The following is a 15,762-nucleotide window of genomic DNA, read 5'->3' as shown; positions in this document are numbered from 1 at the left end:
GTAGTGTGTGGCGCGTGTGTGGCGCAGCGCGCGTCCCTACCTCCGTCCGGTTCGCGCCTTCCCTGTTGCATGTCCAATGATCCGAGGATCACCCGTCCACCGATCTCCGTCATTCGAACTTGAATCGGCTCCGCTGTGCGAAACAATGCGCAACAGCCTCAATTTCACCGTCCCCTCCTACCATCGTCTTTGGACTATTCCGCTTCAAATCCCCACTGAGAGGTATGCGGGTGAAGTAGATAAGGCTGAAATACTCTTTTCCTTGATACCTCCTCCCCTCGTACGAGCCTGCCCTCCTTTCCCACCACCCTCCGACCTGTTACGAGCCATCCGAACGACGATATGGCTACCGCTCCTCCCAATCGACGCCTGTCTACTCGAGTAGCTCGATCATCAGCTGCAAAGCCTGCGAATTACTATGGACGACAAGCTGCGGCCGCCGAGCCGCCTCCGCGACCGGATAATCCTCCTGGCTTCTTCCCAGCCATCACCCACTTCACCAACTCGGTGGCCATGCTACCCGAAGAAGTCATGAAACATTTCTCCATGCTGAAAGAAGTCGAGTCGAAATCATACGGCCCGGATCATGAACTGAAGCTGATTGCTGAGGCTATCACGAAGCTCCCAGCTCCGATGTCGCGATACTCGCAGCCGGCGGCTGGCAGTGCGAGCAACGGAAGCGTGAATCCGAGCGCAAATGCAAGCGTCAATGGATCTGTCGACGTTGCGGGGACGCCGATGCATACTCAAGCGATCGCGAAAACGCTGTTCAACTCGGCCAAACCACAACCGGCCTTGGACCCTGGAACAGACATGAACCGGACACAGTTGATGCATCGGATGTGCTTTGCGATCAATCACATGGCTCCGATCTTGGATGAAAAGATCGCGGTACTCGGCGCGGCAAATGTTACGCTCTCCAGGCAACTCGAGCGGATCGACAGCTCATTTCCCTACATCGAGAACGAGATCAGCGAAGAGGCGCGATTAGGAAGCCTCACACACTGGGCATTGCAGAATAAAGAGGCCAAGAAGCCGGTTGCGAACGAACGCCCAAGGCGTGAGGGGGCTAGCAACACAAATTATGCCGTATACCACGATGATGCGGCTGCGTCGAGAAGCGAAGCGCGGCGAGGAACCCTGCTCGCGAAGAAAGGCCGAGGGCAGCAGCAGCAAGACTCCGACTTCGATGACCGATACCTCCATAAAAAAGCGACCACGAATAGCCGCGTCCGCAAAACGGCAGATGCAGGCGATAAAGTCGTGGGGTTGGGCATCACAGGTGCGGCGGCCAGTCAGCCCGCCAAGCGACGCAAAACCGAGAAAGGTGCCGCCATGGCCTCCGCAATGGAGCGATCGACCAGCGGGCAAGGGGGGCCTCGAGGAGGTGCAATGTCACCTCGTGAGCCTGCAGCGGTGGAACCGCCGAAGAAGAAGCCGAAGCAAGCACCCGGACCGCTTCGCAAACGAGCGGCGGCTGGCACGGCCGCATCCCCCCGAACTGCGTCGTCCCCTCTCCAAGGAACGTTCGCAGTCAAGGATGCGCCAACATCGAGTCGTCCGGTGGGAAGGGGACGGCAGAACTCGCAAACATCGGCGCAGGTCGCCCTCGATAACGCGGCTCGCAATCGGCCTGCGTCGTCCGCCTCCAATCTCCCGTTGACCGCTCCCACAAGCCAACCCGTCAAACCCGACGGCGCCTCTCACACCGTGTCTCCACCCATCGTCACCGCCGCCCACATCCCCATACCCAACGCCAACGCTCCGTCCACCGCCCCCGAATCCTTCAAGCGCGAAGAGCAAGAACCCGACGTCCCCGCCGACGTCCCAATGACCGAAACCGAACCTCCCACCTCCGTCCCCGCCGTCGCCACCGCGACGCGCACTCGTGCATCCAAAACCTCTACACCCGTGACCTCGACGTTCCCTGCCGACGTCAGTGGCGCCGCACCCGCCACCGGAGCAGGTGCATCCGGTCGCGCGAACAACAAGAACAACAGCAGCACGAACAGCAGCCACGCGTCCTCCGAGTCTAACATGCCGCTCGCTGCCACCGCGCGGCGACGAAATGCGCGGAAGCGACGGGACACTGACGGGATGGAGGTGGACGAACGCGAGCCGGAGAAAGAAACGCCGGTGGCAGAAGCCGCGGTGGTGGATTCGCATGAAGAGGTGGAAGAGGAAGAGGATGAGGATGGCGACGAGCCGAGATATTGCTATTGTAACCAGGTCAGCTATGGGGAAATGGTGGCGTGTGATAACGAGAGTTGTAAGCGGGAGTGGTTCCATTTGAAGTGTGCGGGGTTGAAGGAGGCGCCGACGGAGTCGACTAGTAAGTGTTTTTCTCTATTTCTCGTTACCTATGGGTATGTTCGACTATTCTGGTGCTGACTTGACTTTCAGAGTGGTATTGCGATGAGTGTAAGGCGACGATGAAGGAAAATAACAGGAGAAGCAGACCGGCGAGCAGGCAGTGAGGCTGATACGGAGATTGCCTCACCTTAGAATCTTGGGCGTTCCTTCAAATATATACACACGGTGCATACTTAACACCATGCCATTGATCTCAAACCCCTAACGAAGATATTCATTTCCCACTCCAAAGAGAAATGCCCCCAGTGCGACTCGAACCTGTGACCCAATCCCCAACCCCTTTCCCCCTGAAAGCCTTCCCCGAACGCCCCTCCAGAGAGCAAAACCATAAACCCCCCCCACCCCAGGGAGGAGATAGAACCGCCACTATCTCGGAGGCTCCGTGGTTTTTCCATCTAAACACCGGTTTAAAGGCGCGATGGTCCAACTTGTCAGGCTAGTCTTGGTTTTTCAGCCGTACTTGATCGGTGTCGGTTGTGAAACCAGCGTGACCATTTCCACGGGGAGTTAAATTGATCAGGTTGAATTATGTACAGTCAACCTTCGCTATAACGATTGAATCCGTACAGGCGAATCCAATCGTTATAGCGGTGGTTGACTGTAGCGCATTTAATTGGGGCAGGAGGGGCATGTGATTGGAATTCACTGGTTGCTTTGTGTTCATGTGTTTATGAAAGGGGGGTTACTCCGTACTTGGATGGGCTGGTCGGTCTGGTGTTATGTAAAACGGTATCTGTAGTAGTTAACACAGTGCTTGTTTGCACTTAACAAGACTTGAGAACGCCAATTAGGAGGAACTGCTTTGTCCTGATAAAGAGGTGTTCTACTCCCAGCGATTAGGCAACAGCTGCATCGCGCCTTGTAGAGGTAGCGTCCATACCATATGTTCCACCACCGCTAACCGCTAATCCAACGTAGCATCTAGCTCTATGTGGAATACGAAGGTTTCCCGTGAAGTGCTGCTCAGACCTTGGCTCCGTCATCGCATCAAGACAGCCTCACATCCTCCCTTCTTAGCTCATACCGCAAATCTTCACATCAAACAGCATGCACTCCCCTCACCACCTTCACCCAACCTTCATCCCCCCAAACGCCCGATCTAACTCCTCCCCCTCCCTCCCCTCTCCCTCCCTCCGATCCACCACTTCCACCCCATGCACAGCCCCTCCACCCTCCTGCTCCCCCGCCCCCGACCTCTCCGGCACCAGCAGCCTCTCCTCCGCATCCAACCACCCCGGCGCAACCCTCCTCTTCTCCGCTAGCTCCCGCTCCCGAATCCCTTGCTCCCACCCCCTCACCGCCTCCTCCGCCTCCCGTCTCTGCGCATCCAGGTGCGAGACGAGCGCTTCGCAGGACGCAAGGATCGAGCTGGGGTGGGCGGCGTGGCCGGTGGCGTGGGAGATGACGTATTTGGGCTGGGGTTGGGGTTGGTCGGTTGGGGAGGCGGAGGGGGAGTCAAGAATGGAGGGGGGGAGGGTGGACGGGAGGGTTTTGTAGGTGTATGAGAGAGTGGTGGCGGTGGGGAGGTTTAGGAAGGGGGAGACGGTGAGTGGGAGTTGTTGGAGAAGGGTATGGTGGCCTGGGAGTTCGTGTTAAACACGTTCGAATAGATGGAGAGATTGAGGATGGAACGTACGATTTTGTGCCATATTGTGGCTCTTGAGCATTCAATGGCTTGAAACTCCAATGTAGACTCTCGTGAAGCTATCGTCCAGTCGACTTGACGTATACTCTATCGTCCTTTAAAGAGACCAACTCCGGAGACGTAAACTTGGAGAACCGGAGAATCCTGTCCGTATCTCCAACCTTTCATTTCTTCATCAAATACATATTACAGCTGAGGGTAGCGTGTACTGTGTAGTATCAGATGTTAATGGTGATGATGATGGTGAGTTGCGTTTGCGGGGAACGTCGGAGGTGATCGCCTGGCCCCACAAAAAGTTTGCGATGTCGTACCATCTGGATGTGCACCTTCCTCCGTTCACTGGTGCATCACGATCGCTCTTTCCTTGCTTTCACATGAGTTTTAACGTCACCTTCATCACTCTCTTCCTCTTCATTTCTCTCTCACAGATCCATCTCTTTCACCTTTCACCTTTCACCTTTAGTTTGCCTCCGAATGCTGCCAGAATAAGTACTAGACTCACTCCACTCTTCCTCGCCCGTATCATACCGACCCATCCATTGTCTAACTGACCCGCATTTACAATGAATACTGTAGGTAGCCTTCCTGCAGGTTATACAATGCATAGCTAAACAAATCGTAGATCAGATCCGTTGGGTACATACCCCCTGCCTTTCGATGCTGTGAGAATAGCGCACTAACTCCCATCGCTGGATAGCTACGGCTGGGCCTTCCTCGTCGCCGGTATGCCTCCCACATCTCCCTTCATCTCCCAGCGCATCGCTCTCCCCATTACTTCCCTCCGCTAACCCTCCCCCCCCCCCAGCCGGCGCCGGGTCCTACTACTTCGCGAAACGCAGCATCAACGAAGAGCGCGAAGCGCGCCAGACTTCCGATCGCGAGCGCAAATTCCACGAGCGACAAGCGGCCCTCCGGGAGGAAGAACGGCAGATGAGGTTGTCCGCGAATAGCACCGCCAACGCCGCGAAGAAAGACACGTTTACCGAGCCTATGGATCCGAGCTACGAAGCGATGCGGGACCCGGCGCCGACGAGGCATGCGCCGACCACTGATGACGAGCGGGTGAATGAGAAGAGCAAGTTTGAGGCGAGCGAGGTATTTCACGCCAAGAAGGGGAATCGGTTAACAGGGTTTCGGTAGGGTAGGGGGTGAGGCTATGGGCTGGGAGCTCCGCATTCAGAGCGCTCTCGTCGTCACTAGTTGGGGTTGTAAATACTCAACACGGTGGCAGAGGCTACGAAATATGCATCATCGGCGTCATGTGGGCGTCCTAACGTTCAAATCCTAACCATGGCTCACTTCTCCTTGATCACACTGCGACAAATGGTAGTGTTCACTGCTCGACTCCTTCCGACTTATGTATTGTTTGCTCTACATTCTTCTCTATACCTAAGTCCAAAAATCTCTGAGTCATCCTCGTTCATCTCAGTCTAGCACACTAGTTGAGGTTGTGAGCTACCCGAGCTGCCCGAGCTGCCCGAGCTGCCCGAGCTGCCCGAGCTGCTTGAACTGTTTGAACTGCCTGAACTGGGTGAGTTGGGTGAGCTGCTTGAGCCGCCTAGGAATCCCTCATATCCCTCCTGCCTAGCATTCGCCACGTCCACCGTGTATATCCCAAAGCCATTGTCATGGAAGCTAATCCGGCCGTTCACGTCCGTGACCGGTGCGGGGCTTTGCTTGCCTTGCGCGTATCCAAGAGCGAGGCTATCGACCGTGGCAGGATCCTGGGATGCTGTCGTCTCTGCATCTTGTTCCCAGTTCCAACATCTATATTAGGAGTGTCAGTGAGCTGTGATGATCCAGTGACCTTTGCGCAGAAAATGGAAAGAGGCGGGGAAAGGCTAGGAAACGAGCACCGGAACTTACCCTTGACATTGGTAGACCAACTCAAAGTGAGTGGCGTTCACTTTATGTGAAATTTCTGTCAACGTTGCGTTTCCACCATACGGATCCGGCAGAGAATACTCCCTATCCAACCCCTCATGTCAGCACTCCGTTCATCGTCCAGAACAAACCATACTCTGCCCAGCCGCCCGATCAACGAAACAGGAAACTCACGTCGCCCATCGGAAACTCGTCGTCACTTTATCTCCGTCCGCCCACGCCAGAAGGAGCAGGCTGTTTGTCATCGGCCCCTTATGACTGATCCCAGACCAGCCGCCCTTCGCCCCTATCACACCGACCTACCGAAAACTCTGTCAGCGCTACTCCCATGCGATCGGAAATTCGGATGCATCTCCGCAAGACACAGCGAACTTCAAGACGTACCAGTCGGCCGATATACTCATCATTCTTCGCGCTCCCGTCCGGTGGCAGCGCGATGCCAAACTCATAACCCCCCGTGCTCGCCACCTTCGTGTTCCTACCCGCTCGTCAGCAATTTTCCTCCCCTAACGAGACCGGATGGTGTACCAGAACGAAATTTGCGACGTCGCGTCGGTGAACGCGCTTCCCTCCGCCTTTTGCGCGCCCGCGAGCGATGTGGCTGCGATGCGATTAGCGTCGGACGAGTGGATCACGAGAAGACGGCCGTACCAAAGGACAGGAGGCAGACTGCCTGGCTGAGTGAGTTGAAGAGGCCCATTCTCGGAGATCAACAGCGACATACAACTTGTGTCAAGACGAGCGAACAGCACACACAGCACGAAGCGAAAGGACGGTGGACGTCGCTCTTTTGTGATGGACGACATTGCAATTTCACCGAGATTTGGATTAATTATCGTTTTCAGGAACGGGTGGCACGGACGCTGCTTGCATAATGGCGAACGACATAGTAGTGCTGCAGCAAGGCGATATGGCCGTCGTCATATTCATTTGAAGGTTGTATACTTGCGTGTTTTATCGTGAGGGCAGGCGAATCAACGGGCTTGGCTCGATGACGTGAAACGATCGTTCGGAGAAAGATGTCCGATGCAGCGAATTGAGCGGCGGGTATTTGTCAGGACAAGGAGTTGTCCAGGCAGATAAGGTTTATATCCCTAGGTTCGCGGGTGCAGAGTGGTGTACATATTGTGACTGCAGGAGATATATTGATGGCGATGGTGGTTGTAGATTGCTCCAATCAGGGCGACTGTGGGGCCGATTGGGAGTTCCTAAAGTGGTTAGCACCGATTCAATCTGTTGCTCGACTTGACCTCGTTCATCGGAGGGAGGCAATGGATGGTATCGTAAGGCATATCTCCATATGTACAACTTCGGGATTGCCTTCTGGCTATCCCATATTACATGGCTACGGCATTGCGGCGTGATCTATATACATCTCATCATGAACGACGCCGCCATCTAGAGCTCAAGTAGGCCTGGAAACAGCCCAGTGGGTTCAAAAATGTATGCACACCATGTATAATATATGCATTAGTGTGACCAAACCCCAATCATCCCATCCTAGGCTAGTCATAAAGTCTTACAATTCATCGCACCACATCCGATCGGAACACCCACTCCTCGCTCCCCTCTCGATTATCCTCCTTGCTCGAATAGCCCTCATACGGCTTCGTTGACACCGTCAGCTCCACGTCTTTCTGAATATGGATCGACTCCGGATCGTTCCCGATGCTCCGGAACCCGCGCGAGCTGACCAGCGTTGAGGACTTCTGGCCGTAATTGTTCGTGTTGCTCTTCACCAGCGACGTGCCCCAGGCGCGCGGGAACATCCGCACCATCAGCGGCCGCAGCGCCGGAAGGCAGCTGAAGACGACGCCGAGGTTCACCTCGATGGCGAGGACGATGCAGATGAGGGCGCCCCAGTAGGTTTGGTCCCAGGAGGAGAAGAAGCGGCCCATCACCCAGATGCGGCATCCTCCGGCGATGGTGACACTGTTCTGGTCAGCGCTTAGAAGTTTTTAGATGGGGTGGTCGAGGCTTACACTACGCCAAGAGAAAAGCAGGAAATCAGACTGATCCGCTGCCGCCGGCTCATCTGGACCCTCCAAAGGTAGTTTGCGGGGTACAAGTAAATCAAGCAGTCCGTGACGGAGTTAATGCCGGCAGTGATCATGAAGAATATTTTTGTATCCACGCAGTTCTTCTCGCTCATAGGGGTAAAGACGTCCCACGTAGAATTCATCGGGCTACCAGGGATTAGCCACTGGCAGAGGAATCAGGTTTGAAGCACCTACATGCACTGGAAGACCATTACAAGACATGTTGATATTCCCCAGCCAATCATGATACCGATGCACCCCCAGTTGATGTATTTGTTCGTCTGGGACGGGAAAAGTCTGACACTCCAGTTAGCCAGATATAAAGTTATAGATGGGCTTAAAATACCTCAGATACGTCAGACAAATAGATATCTTGGTGAGTGCGCAGGCGGGACCGAATAAAGCCATGGTTACCAAGGTCAACTGTTATCCGGTCAGCAGCGCATTCTTTGGCCGCAGGACAGAAGATATTACCTTGCCAATCGCAGGTAGGTTTGTCAGTGGAACATCGTAGAGATGACGTCCAATCCCAATTTGCGGCGCATATAAGTGACATGATGTCATTGCAGCGCAAATTATCTACGATATGGTCAGATTGCGAGAGATCCTGTATACACGGCAGCGCACGACTCACGTATGCTAGCAACATCACCCAGTCATCAACCCCGAGTGCATTCTTCACGAGCATCGTGCGCGAGATGAACCGGCCCGCGATAAACATGGTCATAACAGCGAGGAGCGCGCCCTCAACGCCATAGATGAACGGATTCAGCGGATCCTGAGGATTGTCGTAGTTTGGCGGAGGCCATGTGAGGATGTCCTCGACCGTTGGCATCGACATGATTGCGGTGGCTCCTGAGTACCTGTACCGGTAGCTAGCACTACTCGCGGTTCACCAGCCTTCGCAAGCCAGGACGATCGAGGAATATAATCGTCAATAGAGGTCGGTCAAGATGGAGGTATCCCGTTTCAAGAGGAGGAGAGCCGAAGGAGACCATGAACAATAAAATATGTCTAAACCTGGGGAAGTGGGAACACAAGGGATTTGATATTCATGCGTAAATCCCGAAAGAGCCGTAAATCGGGGGTCGGATGCAGCAAACACTGATTTTTCTTTCTAACACCTGGTAACTCACAATGAAGTTAGGACTCCAATAGTCGGAGAATATAGCGGCGATCTGAGTGATAATGGAGGTCAGATATGCATGGCACTACCATGTGAAAGCCTGAGACATCTGTCGAGCCAGGAGGATTTAGGTACTTTGTCAGTCAGATCATGTTGACCCGCGGTTTGAGTGTACATGAACCTGCAGGTCACAGGCGCGCAGCCAGCAGCGTCCTCTCACCAGTCATTCAAGGTACATATACCACTCTAGAGAACCCTTTCGAAGGGTGGGTCATCGTCAGGTTCCAGCGATCGCCATCGCATTATTTGAAAAGTATAATATGCGTGTGCGAATCGTCTCGCAATTAATTAACCTTCGACTTTGGTTTGGCCGTCAGCTTGTCAAGACTGGACGGATCCCGAAAGGCATGGCAATGTGGAAGATTCCCCGGGCGGCCGGATCAGCCACGAGACAGGGAGAAAGAGGAACATCCTCACAAGATTGCGCAAGGAAAGCCATCGGCAGCTGCTAAAGGCATCTTGGTTCCTCTTCGGATGTTCCAGACGGACACCAGACTCCTATCCTTACGTACCTGGTGGCTTGGTGAAAGGGTATCTACACGAGGCTCCCAGTAGTGGGTAGACGGGCCAGTCCTTCGAGTGGCGGGGGCGGGGAAAGAGACGGGAGATCTCATCACCTCATTTAGGTACTACGCCTAACTTGGCACTGACGATATATAGTGAGTGACGAATGACGATATCCACTAACAGCGGAAACCTAACTTCTGCAGCTGCCACTTGCTAGGTAGGGTGAAGGGTTAGTTCACACTTCACAATTGTCAACTTGTCTCACAGGCGGATGGCGGTCGATGAGCAAGGAATCGTCAGACCCCACTCGACGGATGAGAGTCTCTGGGATCAAGGTACATCCATGAGCGCGGATGCGAGTGTTCTGTCAACCAGGCACCCTAGAAAGAATGAACTTGAACAGGTTTCGACTTGGACTTGGAATTCAGACCGGACGAACTAAAGAGAAGCCAAAAAACAAAATAATAATACTCAAACACTCAACAAGGCATCACTGCTTCAACCACGATGAAATGTGCCTGGCAGTGGAGAAGGGAGAAGAACTAAAGGGCGAGCCCGCTACCCCACATGCACTTTGCAGTCATGTACTCCGTACGGAGGTCCATTTTAAAAGTTATTGCTCGCCAAGAAAGGGGCTTGATTATATAAGTCGTTCGAAAGCCGATAGCACGGGCAGTAGGGTGTCTAGCCAACGGGCGGGTACTACGCGCGGTAAATCGAATGCCCGGCGCCCTTGCCTCGAATTAGGCTCTATAAGACCTGAATTAAATGCCCAGTTGATAGGCAGTCCAGTGCCCGTGGCATAGGCTCTCGAAACTGATTAATAATCACGCCACTTCCTCGGCGAGCAATAACTTTTGAAATGGACCTCCGTACTATACATACTACGGTATCAGCGCCCAGCAGATCATGAATTGCTAGGATAGGTAGTAAAACAGGGGCTGACTCTTTCTTGAGTCTTGATGGTGATCCGCTGTTTCGCAACGGTGACCCTGCGGGAATAAATGCAAAGAATTAATCCGGCAATAATCGTAATTTTAGCGCATTATTGTTCAAGCATTTAGCCGTCCTGACATCCTGGCTCTTGCTTCGAAAGTTCGAATTACCAATAATGCTGATTCGCGATTTGCACTTCCACATGGCACGGTAGCCGGAGCAAGGAAAATCCTGCAGTTTTCGGAGGTCAGGAAGTTGACAGGACCGAATCGTGGCGTTCGACGACGCGTTTCTTAGTAGTAGGACGCCTAGCTTGATCGTCCAAGCCGTAAGCCGATATGGCAAGGCTAAGACGTTTCAGAATGATGCGCCCGTCAATTGCCAAAAGCATGTGACGCGCCAGGTCATAGGTGGCCTAGTGAAGGGCTGGTGCTCTGTATCCTTGGAGTTTATGTTGCAACGGACTCTAACTAGAACAGGATATGACTGACTTTCTCCAGGTGCGGGGAATCAGTAGTTGCATGGCGCAATTGTCTTTGCTTGATTCATCCGGATTTGGTGGGCGTTGAAGTGGAAAAGGGATTTTGTATTCACGTGGGAGGGAGGATGTTGTTAGGAGAAGTGGAGTTCGAAGTTGAGATCTCAGATCAGAAGATAAAGTTCCAAGAACTCCAAGCTTTGGCTCCTCTTGGCACTTATAGAAACAGCATGGATATATTTGGATCAATCTCCCCAGCCACATCGTCATCTTGAATTCTATACAGGTTATGCCTTAAAATGGTTGAAAAGCATCATCATATTGGGTAAAATACAACGAGAAAATGTACAGAATATGGCACAGTCTATCAGTCCGTCACATTCTCAGAGTCTCACAGAGTCCCTCCTCCCCTATGCTACCAGCAGGCGATGGCCCCTCGGCCTATTCCTTGCACAACACCTGCATCCGCTAGCGTCTTGGTAACAATCTCAATATTCTTCGCCGGGAAAGGACCGTGAAACTCCTCCAGGATTGATCTGACGAGGGATCAAGTTCTCCGAGATCGAGAAATCCCACAAGTCTTCAAGGAATCTATACTCAGGAATGTCAAGCTAGCTATAGGATGTATATGTATGTATATATATATCTATATATATTATATGATCGCGGATCCCGATCTTGCGGCACAGCAGTGGCATTCCCACAATATTATACTCGCTTGCAGGATTGCATACGAGATGGCAATCAGGACTGGGTAGCTCTTCGGGGAGGGACGCATCCTCCATATATCCAGGCTCATTCCAGCGCCCTACCAGCCAAGGCGACGATGGAAGTCTGATGAAGTTGAAACAGAAGAAGGCGAAACTGGAAGGATGCCGGAGATGGAGGACACTATTACTGCAATTCGCTGCCGCCTTGTGACGAGGATTGACCGTTTCTCAAAGTCAAAAGTCAATACCTTGGCTCTCCATACAGCAACTGTTGGAACTGCTTGGAATCCATCAATATTAACAGGGTCCAGACTCCAGAGCAACTTAACCATTCTTCTTCCACCGTGGCTCCGTTCTCTATAGCGCCCAAGCAGTAAGTACATGGAGGTTAGAAGCCAGAAGTCAGGACTATTATTGAATCGAGACCCGAGGGGACTGTCGCCCGTTATCAATACATATTAGATATTCCCTGTCAGATGCTGCGTAATTAGTGAACTTGGCGAGCAGGTCAAAGCGCAACTTTACTGATGGTGGCTGAATCGAATTCATCGGAACCTTTGCTTTCCATAAGCCGAACCAAGTATCTGGGAATCTTGTTCACCATCTTTGACATGAGAATATACATCGGGACTTTCCAATCTACTGAGTGTTGCAAGCCCCGGGTTGCCATACCAGTCGTGTGGACGCTTGCTAGTAACTGGAGGTTGGCCAGAGAGCCCCGGATGAATTCCTCACCCCGGCTGGTTCCTTTTCAGCCCCTTGACCCTTCCCTTCAGCCTTCAGGGGCTCAGGCTTGAGGCTCCAACAACCTTACGATCCGGATGGTATCGAGCTCCTCCAAATTCCAACATCTTTGGATGTGTTCTGGAATGACTTTCGGTGGACATGATCATTGCGCAGCCCACATTAACGGAGCGCGGCGCTTCGTATCAACTAGCCTGAACTAGGTATTTCTCTTCGCCCCAGTCCTCCCCCATCCGAGTTAGCGAACCTGGCAATTTCCAGACTTGGATATGATCATAGCATTTAGGAACCATGATCTACACACAGATCATTATATCCGGCATAGCTACCATAGGAGAAATCACACGTGCGGGTCTTTTCCTACCGAAGGTCTTCATCTTGACTTCTTCTCATTCTCATTCTCTTGAGAGTAGGTACTCATCATTCTCTTGCCACTCTCTTCAAGAGTTGTTTGTTGCTCACCTCAGTCGTTCATTTTGTTCGTTTTGTTCAAGAGTTCTCGCGTTTCTGGGTCGATTCCCTTATACAGATCCACATTCATTCATTCTGAGGCTCCCGAACCCCAGTCATGCATTCTTTAAAATACCTATTGTTAGGTCTTCATGTTTTGTCGTCACAAGCAAATTCGGTCATCCCAATCGAGAATTTTGGGGCTCCAGGAATTGACGCGACTTATGACTACGTCGTTGTCGGTGGGGGAACTTCGGGGCTCACAATAGCCGCGAGACTTGCAGAGACGTCTGGTGCTACCGTAGCTGTGCTTGAAGCAGGTGGACTCTACGAAGTTGAAGCCCCTCTGCTCTCAGTCATCCCCGGACTCGCAGCAGCTGTAAGTCTCAATCATGTCATTCATTGCGTATAAAGTGCTCACGACACCTCGTTTTAGGTTAATACGGGCACGAGCCCAGATGATGATTCTCTGCTCATTGATTGGAACTTCGATACTGTCCCACAAACGGGTGCTAATAATCGTGTTCTGAGGTATGCCAGAGGGAAATGTCTAGGTGGTTCGTCGGGAAGGAACTTCATGGTTTACCATAGGTAGGACATGCAACTATCCATTGCATGCTAGACTAACAGCGAGTTTCCAGAGGCACCAAAGGAACATTCGACAAATGGGCGGAGCTGATTGGCGACACTGCTTGGTCATGGGCGAGCGTCTTGCCATTCTTCAAGAAGAGCACAACTCTCACCCCCCCTGACATGTCCAAGCGTCAATCCAACGCCAGCATCTTCTATGATCCCGTGGGATTCGACAACTCCCTCAACGGTCCCCTTCAGGTAACCTGGCCGAACCATGGTTCTCCCCTTTCAACATACGTCGAGGTTGGACTTGCGTCCATCGGACTTCTTCCGGACACGGACCTCAACACTGGTACCCTGAACGGCTCATCATGGGCTTCCGTCACAGTTAACCCTAAGGATCAGTCTCGCGAGTCATCAGAGACAAGTTTCCTGGACCAGGCTCTCGGCAACTCGAAGCTCAAAGTCTATCAACACGCATTCGCCAAGCAGATCCTCTTCAGTGGAACGACTGCTACCGGGGTGAAAGTTGACACCTTTGGAGTCGGTTACACCATCAAGGCGAAGAAGGAGGTCATCGTCAGTGCGGGAGCCTTTCAGTCTCCACAGCTGCTGATGGTCTCCGGCATCGGACCGCAAGCCACCCTCCAAAGCAAAGGTATCTCCGTCCTCAAGGACCTTCCAGGTGTTGGCCAAAACTTGATGGACCATTTCCTCTTCGGCATCACCTACCGCGTGAACGTTGTCACCGCCACCCGACTTTTGCTCGACCTCGTTTCCGCCGCCGATGCGCTCACCCAATACCTCGCCCAAAAAGGCCCGCTCACTGCCCCGGGATTCGGCGTCATCGGCTACGAAAAGCTTCCCGCCAGCGCAAACCTGTCGAACTCATCCAGGGCGGCCCTCGATGCCGCGTTTCCATCTGATTGGCCCGATGTCGAGTATATCGGTATCGACGGCATCATGAACGGCTGGAAAAACGCGGACGATCAGAAGGTGGACGACGGATACAACTACGGAGGCATCTCCGCGGCGCTCGTCGCCCCGCTCTCCCGTGGCTCCATTACCATTAACAGCTCAAAGATGGAGGACCCGCCGCTCATTGACCTGGGCTACCTCACCCATCCCGCCGACGCCGAAGTCGCCGTCGCCGCGTTCAAGCGCACCCGACAAGCGTGGGCCGGCACCGACATCACGCTCGGCGACGAATATCTCCCTGGCCCTGCCATGGACACGGATGCAAGTATCCTCGAATATATCCGCGAGACCTTGGTTCCGGTGTGGCATCCGTCAGGGACGTGCAAGATGGGTGCGTCCAGCGACCCGGAGGCGGTAGTAGACAGCAACGGACGCGTGCATGGAGTAAAGAACTTGCGAGTTGTAGATGCGTCGATTTTCCCGGTGTTGCCGCCTGGACATCCGCAGAGCGCGTGCTACATGGTTGCGGAGAAGATCGCGCAGGATATCAAGGACGGGAACTAAGACGGGGATTCGGGTGGGATCCTGGTTCAATTCTGTCACGGGTTATTTGAGCATGGGAGTCGTACGAAATGTGTATAGGATTGTTGGAAGCATAATATCCTAATGATATCTTAATTGGTTTCGTAGCTAGATCTCCTCCTATCTTCATTATATTTCACTCTACTATTTAACAGATGCGGCTTGAGGTCGTTCGATCATGGTATGAGCCCTCGTACTGTCACCAACTGAGCATCCCGCAACTCATCCAAGCATAGAAAGTCCTTCCGAGCCATTGGGGGGCCTCCCTCTCTTCTGATGCTCAGAGATTCATCTTCCCGTCCTCATTGTATCATCCCAGATACCGGAGGTTGATTACTATGATCAGCATAGATGTCCGTTCCCTAGCTCCTGGAGGCAGAACGGCGGTTTTGGTATAGGAGCAGTCCGAGCAGTAGGTTCCGCATTGCTCTCCGGGAATAACCATGTCTTGGAAATCACCATTCTATGGTTCGGTTACTGGCTCGTGAATTCGCCATTCGGCTTTAAGAAAAGTTTCGTGGAGGGTATACACCTGCCATGGTCCAAGACGATTTAGTCCGACAAATGATGTTTGTCCTATCATGTCTGTCCTTGTAAGAGTCCCCAGTATCTTTTCTCTTTTCCTCGGTGCGCTTCCCTTTCATTTGGCTATTCCCTCTGTTAATAATCAATGGTAGATATTATCCATCTGTCATGGCCGAAGCTGTCCTGCCGCTTGCCATAAATCAGTATCCTAT

At 52.8% G+C, this 15,762-nt stretch overlaps 7 protein-coding genes across 7 annotated transcripts; 4 read left to right on the top strand and 3 right to left on the bottom strand.

Annotated features, from left to right (window-relative positions):
* The first annotated feature begins 138 nt into the window (after window positions 1–138).
* P152DRAFT_457061 (uncharacterized protein) lies at window positions 139–2,598 on the top strand. Its single transcript, XM_033679154.1, has 2 exons — window positions 139–2,332; window positions 2,404–2,598. Exons 1-2 carry the CDS (start codon window positions 343–345, stop codon window positions 2,475–2,477), a joined length of 2,064 nt encoding a protein of 687 aa, XP_033535319.1. The 5' UTR covers window positions 139–342; the 3' UTR covers window positions 2,478–2,598.
* Window positions 2,599–3,440: 842 nt separating this feature from the next.
* P152DRAFT_480916 (uncharacterized protein) lies at window positions 3,441–4,259 on the bottom strand (the record flags this gene model as incomplete). The annotated part of the gene is made up of 2 exons (XM_033681783.1): window positions 4,010–4,259; window positions 3,441–3,952 (listed from the first exon to the last, which is right to left on the bottom strand). The coding sequence occupies exons 1-2, from the start codon at window positions 4,038–4,040 to the stop codon at window positions 3,441–3,443; spliced, it is 543 nt and encodes a 180-aa protein (XP_033535318.1). The 5' UTR covers window positions 4,041–4,259.
* Window positions 4,260–4,581: 322 nt separating this feature from the next.
* On the top strand, window positions 4,582–5,158 carry P152DRAFT_472510 (uncharacterized protein; the record flags this gene model as incomplete). Its single annotated transcript, XM_033681157.1, has 4 exons — window positions 4,582–4,590; window positions 4,641–4,654; window positions 4,716–4,741; window positions 4,824–5,158. 4 exons carry the CDS (start codon window positions 4,582–4,584, stop codon window positions 5,156–5,158), a joined length of 384 nt encoding a protein of 127 aa, XP_033535317.1.
* Window positions 5,159–5,448: 290 nt separating this feature from the next.
* Window positions 5,449–6,602, bottom strand: P152DRAFT_448102 (CBD9-like protein; the record flags this gene model as incomplete). The annotated part of the gene is made up of 6 exons (XM_033678034.1): window positions 5,449–5,785; window positions 5,885–5,986; window positions 6,077–6,201; window positions 6,287–6,380; window positions 6,431–6,503; window positions 6,554–6,602. 6 exons carry the CDS (start codon window positions 6,600–6,602, stop codon window positions 5,449–5,451), a joined length of 780 nt encoding a protein of 259 aa, XP_033535316.1.
* Window positions 6,603–7,428: 826 nt separating this feature from the next.
* Window positions 7,429–8,782, bottom strand: P152DRAFT_480914 (uncharacterized protein; the record flags this gene model as incomplete). The annotated part of the gene is made up of 6 exons (XM_033681782.1): window positions 7,429–7,834; window positions 7,885–8,088; window positions 8,137–8,238; window positions 8,288–8,364; window positions 8,416–8,520; window positions 8,576–8,782. 6 exons carry the CDS (start codon window positions 8,780–8,782, stop codon window positions 7,429–7,431), a joined length of 1,101 nt encoding a protein of 366 aa, XP_033535315.1.
* Window positions 8,783–9,890: 1,108 nt separating this feature from the next.
* Window positions 9,891–10,738, top strand: P152DRAFT_288616 (uncharacterized protein). The gene has a single exon (XM_033674995.1). The coding sequence runs from the start codon at window positions 9,988–9,990 to the stop codon at window positions 10,438–10,440; it is 453 nt and encodes a 150-aa protein (XP_033535314.1). The 5' UTR covers window positions 9,891–9,987; the 3' UTR covers window positions 10,441–10,738.
* Window positions 10,739–12,813: 2,075 nt separating this feature from the next.
* On the top strand, window positions 12,814–15,146 carry P152DRAFT_288605 (alcohol oxidase). Its single transcript, XM_033674994.1, has 3 exons — window positions 12,814–13,331; window positions 13,389–13,543; window positions 13,594–15,146. The coding sequence occupies exons 1-3, from the start codon at window positions 13,071–13,073 to the stop codon at window positions 15,005–15,007; spliced, it is 1,830 nt and encodes a 609-aa protein (XP_033535313.1). The 5' UTR covers window positions 12,814–13,070; the 3' UTR covers window positions 15,008–15,146.
* The last annotated feature ends 616 nt before the right edge of the window (window positions 15,147–15,762 follow it).

This window comes from Eremomyces bilateralis (assembly GCF_010015585.1).
Source record: "Eremomyces bilateralis CBS 781.70 unplaced genomic scaffold P152scaffold_6, whole genome shotgun sequence".
Classification (NCBI taxonomy): Eukaryota; Fungi; Ascomycota; class Dothideomycetes; order Eremomycetales; family Eremomycetaceae; genus Eremomyces; species Eremomyces bilateralis.
Note: the sequence above shows the minus strand (reverse complement) of the source record. Positions and strands in the feature narration are given on the sequence as shown.